Source organism: Musa acuminata, chromosome BXJ3-5 (assembly GCF_036884655.1).
Source record: "Musa acuminata AAA Group cultivar baxijiao chromosome BXJ3-5, Cavendish_Baxijiao_AAA, whole genome shotgun sequence".
Taxonomy (NCBI): Eukaryota; Viridiplantae; Streptophyta; class Magnoliopsida; order Zingiberales; family Musaceae; genus Musa; species Musa acuminata.
Genome location: NC_088353.1, coordinates 4,002,804 through 4,011,057, shown reverse-complemented (window position 1 = coordinate 4,011,057; position 8,254 = coordinate 4,002,804). Strand labels below are relative to the sequence as shown.

General features: G+C 42.5%; 1 protein-coding gene across 2 annotated transcripts; it reads left to right on the top strand.

Annotated features, from left to right (window-relative positions):
- The first annotated feature begins 3,451 nt into the window (after positions 1–3,451).
- LOC103984570 (thaumatin-like protein 1) lies at positions 3,452–4,940 on the top strand. Of its 2 annotated transcripts, none has more exons than XM_009402088.3 (3): positions 3,452–3,730; positions 3,820–4,504; positions 4,703–4,940. In XM_009402088.3, the coding sequence occupies exons 1-3, from the start codon at positions 3,652–3,654 to the stop codon at positions 4,917–4,919; spliced, it is 981 nt and encodes a 326-aa protein (XP_009400363.2). In that variant the 5' UTR covers positions 3,452–3,651; the 3' UTR covers positions 4,920–4,940. The 2 variants fall into 2 exon arrangements, with proteins under 2 accessions (XP_009400363.2, XP_018681423.2); XM_018825878.2 differs by having other exon boundaries at positions 4,700–4,940.
- Positions 4,941–8,254: the final 3,314 nt, after the last annotated feature.

Genomic DNA, 8,254 nt, shown 5'->3' with positions numbered 1-8,254 from the left:
ACTTTGAGTGTTGCTACAAGAAATCGAAAGAAAAATATTCAATCTAATAGTCAAAATCTTCTACTACGGTCAGCACTTGGAAATGCAGCAAACTCTCAAATTACCAATCGTGCAGTCAAGTTGACCATAAGTCGCTTTGGAGGAGCTTTCAATGTAATTGAATGCGAAAAGTAATATCAACTACCCGTTCCGATTAGATTCGTGACAACGCCCGATACCGAACCACCTGAGCTGGTACCATGTCACTACTGGGACCCACCTAATCTTACTTGGTGCTCAGTATGTCTTGCATCCTATATTTCCTTTCTTCCAACTAGTCAAAACTTTGACATATTAGAAGACACCGCAGCTGACCAAAACAGGTTTTGGTTCCTATAAATCTACATGCAATAAATGTTCTCTCTCCGTAAGAATCTGACGATGATTCAGCGTGTTTCTCACAAGTCAAATATATTGAAAGTGTTAGGAAAATAGTTTATATGTGTTCAAGATAAATATCATTGATGTCTTTATCAAGCCCGATGTGATTCAAACTTATATATGTAAGAATATTCAAGATTCCTCTAATGCTCAAATATCATGCTCCTAAATTGGTTCTGATGTGACTTCGGAATGAATCCAATATGGTTTCGAGGTGATTTCGATGTAGATTCGAGATTCCTTCGAAGTGACTTCGAAACGGATTTAAGGTGAAAATATTATACTCTCGATGTGTCATTTATACGAAGATCAATGTCGATGAGATTTCTTTGATCAAATTCTTTGGACGTGTAGTTTTCCTTAACGAGTTATCTTTCTCTTTATTTAGGATATATTTTTATACTTTTAAAAGAAAATTTATGATTATCTTCTTTTATCATAAAGAAGAAAAAAAAGGGGTTTAGGATTACTTTTCATGTCATAAAGGAAAAAGAAACAAAGTTTACATTTCTCTTTCTTACCATAATAAAGGAGAATTTACATTTCTTTATTACTTATGTATATGTAAGTGGATGAAGGATTATGTGAATCTTACTTAACGATCAACTATTAATAAATTCTTTATCAATATGATTAAACTCCTTTCACATTGATCGACATACACTGATAACATTCTAATTAAATATAAAAAGGCTGTTTATTCAATATAATTAGTTATGTGGGGGGGTTTGACTAAGTGATTCTTTCTTCATCATTTCTCAAAAAAGTAAACGTATGTGTTTGTCGTGTGCTTTCACATGTACAGAATTGAAATTTCAAGTCCACTTGATCTCATAGTGTAAAAGCTCATTAATAATGACTGATGTTGGAAATAGTTCTTGGGTGCTTTTGCTTTTGTTTTACTTCTCAGGTGTTGGTGGAGGGTGGCTTTGTTGCAACCATAATTGATATCTGATCGAAAAATAATGTCATTTTACCTATTCAGTGAGTGGTCAGCTTATGAAGTGATGAACATCCTTTCCAATTATTGGTGGCTTTTATTTCTGTTTCTATCTCATAAATGGACGTTAAATGAAGCTATCTTCCCTATAATTAAGAAAAATAAATACATAATTGACAATTCACATTGCCCACATCATCTCCGGCCCACAAAGATTAAGTAGAGCGTTCTTGGGTGAGGATCAGGCCATGCCCATCGCCAGCCTTCCTCCACTTGGAGGAGCTGATAGTGACTCTTCCATGGAGAAAATTCAAAGGAAAAACAAAAGAAACAATAAGAAAGCAAAGGAAAGAAGAGAGGTGACGGAGATCCAACGTCTTACACAGCAGAAACTAGTTCGCGTTGTCTCTTCTTTCCGAGAACGACCCCCACTGCTGTCTCGGTGATAAATCAGCGTTGCTGCTCTACATTTTTGAGGAACTAATGCGACAAACTAAGTGATAAATCAGCGTAAGTAACTTGACGGCGGTGGAGAGGAGTGTGTTGACCAAAGATTCCGAGGGCAAGCATCTTGTGCTTCTTCCGACGAGGACAAAACAACATGGTGTGGTCTACTTCTTGCCGGTGAATGCTGCGTATATAAGATAAATCTCTCTTCTCAATCATCATCTCTTGATTTGAACCCAGTTTGCCGGCTCAGTTTATGTGTAAGCATGGTCATGACCGGTCGGCCACTCGTGATGGAGCGTCCATAGTCGCAAATTAAGGGAACCCATTAATATGTTGGTCTTGCATTTTGTTCGGCTGATGCTTAAACACACAGCTTCAATTCCCTGCTTGTATCTTCCAACACACATCTCAAACTAGAGGTTTGCTGGTGTAACGGAGACTACGATCCCCCATTCGTCCACCCAACTAATTTTGTGGAGTGCGTAGTTGAAGTACTGACGGTGGCAAATCCTGGAGCAGTCAGGAAGCGTTTTGTCATCTTTATGCTTTTGCAGTGTCTCCTCGACCTCTGATCCTTATCCATGAAGAAAACAAAGGCAAACAGCATGGCCAGGCTATGCAAAAGAAGATGGACAGGGAAGAAAACGGCTTTCTTACTAGGATCCTGCATGGCACACAGTGGACATTGATCTTAAGCTTTTATAAAGGCGATCGAACTCACCTCTGAAGAACGACGTCATTCGTGGGGTCTTCTGTGATCCTCGACGCTTTACCATGCACATTCATCACCATCACCAACCCACTTGGAGAATGGCAACTATGAAGCCGTGCATGACGCACTTTAATTAGATAGAGTACGTACAGCAGTGCTGTGGTATTGCTTCACCGTCCATTGCCATTTGGTGCTGCTTTCTGACTCGTGCCGCGTGAAGAAGAGGTTGCTCACCGTGTCCAAGCGTGACACATGTACGTCGGCTGTTCAGAGATGACGACTCCAAATACTTATGCCAAGAACAAATCTATCTGATTTCTTGAATCGATATAAAGATATTGCATCAGCTAATCGGGATGCCTTGGTTGAGGTTTGGAATCCTATTCAGGCCACCATCTTGGTTCGACCAGCCGATGGTGCGGCGGCTCACCGGTCATAATAGTAGAGTTGCAGACCGTGAATGACCCGCCCAGTCTGAATCCGGCCCAATTTCCCTCTTTGCATTCTGATACAAAAGGCCGTAGTACGTTAAGAGTAATACAAAAATAAATTATTTATTATTACATAAAATGATAGATCTCAGGAGGATTAGTATATTTTATTTTAAAGTAATAAAAAATATTTTAATTTTTTTATGATTAATAACAATATTGATTAGAAGCGGGGAATAAAAAGGAAATGTAATCCAACGTCTACCACAGTTGGTTAGCGGTTAGCGCACGGTTAGTACCACCCGTCACCAGCTGTAGTCCCTCGAAGCCAGAAACAGGCCAAAAGTCGCCATCACTAAAGCGCACTCACAAGCTTTAATCATGTCAAATAATAGCTCCTTTTCACTAAAGCAGCAATTAACAACGCCATCAAAGGCCAGAAAACCATCTATAAAATGCCTGTTCAACCCAGCTCTAGATTTCCCCCCCCCCCCCACTTCGCCTTCCTCCCCTCCTCCTCCCCTTGGCAATTCATGGGTGCTGGTGTTGCTACCTCTTTCCAGTCTCCTCGTCATCTTTCTTGTTCCCTCACTTCTCTTCACATCCAGTCCAAGAAACCCTCCTGCTATTCTTTCCTCGCCACCGTTTAGAGTTGGACAGAGGCAAAGAAGTCTCACAAACATTTTCACAAGTGACTGATGGAACCTTCTCTGCTGTCTTCTCCGGCTCCCGTTCTTCTACTGACTGCTCACCTGCTGTTCTTCCTGTTCCATGGAGGTAGCTGTTACGAGCGCAGTCTATTTGGTTGTCGATGAATTGTTCGCGTTTTTCTCATCAGTGGAAGATTTGTGTGTGTGCTTGTGCAGGGGAGGGGGCGACATTTACATTCGTGAACAGATGCGGGGAAACCGTTTGGCCAGGGATTTTGTCCAACGCCGGCACCCCGCAGCTGGAATCCACCGGCTTTGAGCTCCCTGTCGCGTCGTCGCGCTCCTTCCAGGCCCCCGCCGGCTGGTCAGGCCGCTTCTGGGCCCGGACCGGCTGCTCCTCCACCGGCGGTACCTGGTCCTGCGCCACGGGCGACTGCGGCTCCGGCCAGGTGGAATGCAACGGCGCGGGTGCCGCACCACCCGCCACGCTCGCGGAGTTCACCCTCGCGCCCTCGTCGGCGGGGCAGGACTTCTACGACGTCAGCCTGGTCGACGGCTACAACCTGCCGATGGTGGTGGAGGCAAACAGGCGCGCCGGCGCCTCTGGGGAGTGCGCCGCGACGGGGTGCGTCGTGGACCTGAACCGGATGTGCCCCCCGGAGCTGCGGACCGCGCAAGGCGAGGCGTGCCGGAGCGCCTGCGAGGCGTTCGGGACGCCGGAGTACTGCTGCAGCGGCGCGTTCGCGAGCCCGACGACGTGCCGTCCGTCGTCGTACTCGCAGATGTTCAAGGCGGCGTGCCCCAGGTCGTACAGCTACGCCTTCGACGATCCCACCAGCACTTTCACCTGCGCCGGCGAAGCCGATTACACCATCACATTCTGCCCACGATCTGCCCCAAGGTATCAAAACCTCGGTTCGTTTCAGCAACCACAGAAAGTTCCACCTTTTCATTACGAGAACATGCGAAAATTCACGTCCACAACCTGTTTGTGATAATTACAGTTTATTTCATTTTTACTCTACTCCGACATCACTACCTTCATGTTTGTGATCTGATCAAGTTCTTCTGTTGCTTTCTCGATAATTATGTAAAGCAGTCAGAAAGCGTCGAGAGATTCCTCGACAAGCTCGACTTCGACACCTAAAGCGACCGGTGGTCTGACGCTGGATGACGACTCTTGGCTTGCAAGCTTGGCCACCGGCGACGCAACCGCTGTGAGAAGGGCAGTCCCTCGCCTGCACCAATCATTGCTCCTCGTAGCCACCACAGTGGCGTGTACACTGCTTCTGCAATCCTACAATATAATCGCATAATTCAATCCCATGCTCTCTCCATTACTCGCGTCTCCATCTCTGTATGAACAGACTTGTGGTTCGCGTTCCGAACACTTGAGAAATGAATTCGGACAAAGTCGAGGACAGAAAAAAAGTATGTAAAGATTCGGATTGGATTCACCGAACGGTCCGTAAATAAAGCTGTTGTCACGCTTCTCGGTATGAGAAGATTGACCAAATCCAATGAAGCCGCAATCGCCATGAACCATTGCGCTTGTCCGATCTGTACAGAATTGAATGCTGGTAAATTGTTGGGAGCAGTGCAATGATGTGATGTCGATTCTGCACAAAACATGATCGAGGGTAGCAATTTCTACCTGTCTGACTTCATTTAATGCTAATTAATTTATTATCTCACATATTAATTCTAATTCATTATACAGGACGCTCATTTGTACAATCATATATCAATGACTTCGAATATTTCAATCATAATCAAAATATTAAAACCTTTTTTAATATGTATTACCATCTGTCTTGCCATTGTCTTTCATAATGCACCTTCAAATAATTTGAGAAGTTTATACGAACAAGTTAAAGAAAGTTTACAAGTTGGTACATTTGGTGCTGGAATTACTCCAATTTGATACATATGCCGGAGATCTAATGATAACAAGCTTTGACATTATAAATGGCTGCTCAATGGCTAAACCATAAACCAGAATCTTGGTGCATTCGAGTGTTGGTCAACATTAACGGCTATTAATGGACATTGAGATCATAAAATAAGGCAATGGAAGATAAGCTAAGGCCTATCTCCGAGGTAAATAACTAAGCATATCTCTCCGCCTAACTTCCAATTTGCCTTCCTAGGAAGCATAGTATTGGGACCATCCGAGAACCATGCACTGTCCATGCTCTTCTTTTCCCTATCCCGTAGCTTTATGACCAGCTCTGATCCATGCAACATGAACTTTTGACGTAGCAAACAATTCCTTATCCCCCGTCTACGGCTAAAGGAGTTCAGAAGCCAAGTAGCAACAGATTGATTGGCGAATGCAAATATGTTTACATCTCTCGCATTCATGGGATATGTTCACATCCTGTTGCTTCAGCAACTGGACGTCTTGAGATTCCTTCATCGTCTCCTTCTGCAGCACAACGATGCGGACGCTCTCGCCTTCATCTATCGATCCTGTTCATCATCATCATCGTCTTCTTCTTCTTCTTCTTAGCGCTAACGTTTTGTGTGCATCGTTGTTACTGAGTGGCTTCGACAATGGTGAATATGCGCAGACGCAGCCAATGCATAAATATAATCCGTAAGGACTCTTCCCGTATGGCTCTTTATATCTTCTGTTCCTCACGTCATGTGAGCACCATGTACGTGCTACATCAGCACCATTAAATGCCAGCATGACAGAGGCCTTCTTTCTACAGTGAGTAGTTTATACTAACTCCTTTTCTCAGTGAGGTGCTTTAGCATCCTTCATTTGTATTGAATAAGCTGCCGTCCCTGCTTGTATGCAAGCCACGATACGAGGCTCAAGGTCTTGAAACCATGACGACACCCTTTGCAGAAATGTTTGCCGACTACTTGCCTTCACGTGGGGTCCACAATCTGCGTCTGTCCGAGAGGTTCAATGTTCATGGGAATGTGAAGTTGCTCTCACACTGGACATAGTTGAAGCTACCATTAATTATTCCCTTTCCTTCCTTTGGTGAGAGCTTAGAACTGAGAAAAGAATTGGCTGAACATATTCAGCAATATATGAAGTTTCTATGGGTTCGTTCTTGACATCCAAGAAAATAGTATATTGACTTCACCACCTAACTACTGGCACAAAGGATTGAAAGGACTCGCTGCCTGCTAGCTACTGAGTTTTGGACAGCTACATATTAACAGCTAAAAGGTACATCTAACAAAACTTTCGGCTGCATGAGATGGTCCTATCATGTGTGTGGATGCTCTTTCCTCCAAGGAACCCACTACATGTGTGGGGCTTTCTCATATCCTGGCCACGGAATCAGCACTGTGAGGATTAGGCAAGCAATGCATTTGGCAACATTATCATCCTTAAAGGTGTTTTGTTTCCTTCTTGATCTTGCATCCCCTCTGGCCAAACAAACACATTTGGAGCTCATGCACCCTATCCACAGCCCACTGTGGGACAACTTGGCTGGGCTTAATTTGCATGGGTTTCTTTCGCTTTCATACATCTTTCCTCGCATCTCGATGTTGCTGCGGTGATCGGAAGGAAAGCAAGGCAATGAACCTGCATAGTGATTCTCCTCTTTGACTTACTTTAGGCACCAAATCGCTGATAAGAGTTTGGGAAGACTAAATCATATGGAGCTCATGCAAATATACTGATTTAGTCGTCCCATTTAGTTGGGCACTTAAGACCGATTGGGAACTTCTTCCCCGTATTTGCCATGAATAATTTTCTTTTTATACTTGAGCCCCCGGTTGGCAGCGTCGGTTAAGGTAGACAGCATGAGAACATCAAAAGGGAAGAAAAATGCATGCCTAACAGAAGTGAAATGTAGCGAAGAAAGAATTTATTTTAAAAGGATTGATTTTATTTATATAAATTTGGGAGATTTTTTTTAAATCATGTACTTAAATAATAGATATATATATTATAGTGATTGATCCTCATATCATAGATTGATCAAAGATTAGAGCATGTAACCAATACAAAATTGTTATTTCATATTTGTCTCTAATATGATCTTCTATCATGTCCATGCAAAATTAAGCTTCAGTTAAAGATGTTAGTCTTGGACTGATATAATTGAAATATCCTATAAGCAAGAGGTTTTGTAAGGGAGTTAACTAATTAATCATAAATATGGACATGAGAAACACATAGTGAATGTGGATTACTTGATCCTTAATAAAGTGAAAGTCGATGATAATATGTTTGATGTCGGAGTGAAACACTAGGATGAGCATAGGCAGGTGGCACTAACATTGTCATGATATATTGTAGAAGTAGATTAGGAGCTGATGCCGAGTTTGTATAGTAGATTAGTAATCTAATTGAATTTTGCACTAATGGTAGCGATGACTCAGTATTCAGTTTCGATGGTGAATCTTATAAGTTTGTTTTGTTTTTTAGAACACTAACTAATTAGATTTACTTAAAAGAAGATAATATAAGTTGATGTAGATGTTCTATTATTAGTGTTACCTATCCAATTAGCATTGATGCAATCAACATTGATGAGGGTATAAAGATGAAGTGACGAGTGTTTATAAAGAAGTTTATAATTAAGAGTCTCTTTAAGATATTGTAAGATGCATTTTGTTGCAGACTAATATGAAGTGGAGGGTCAATGAATGAATTATGATAATTTACTGACTACAA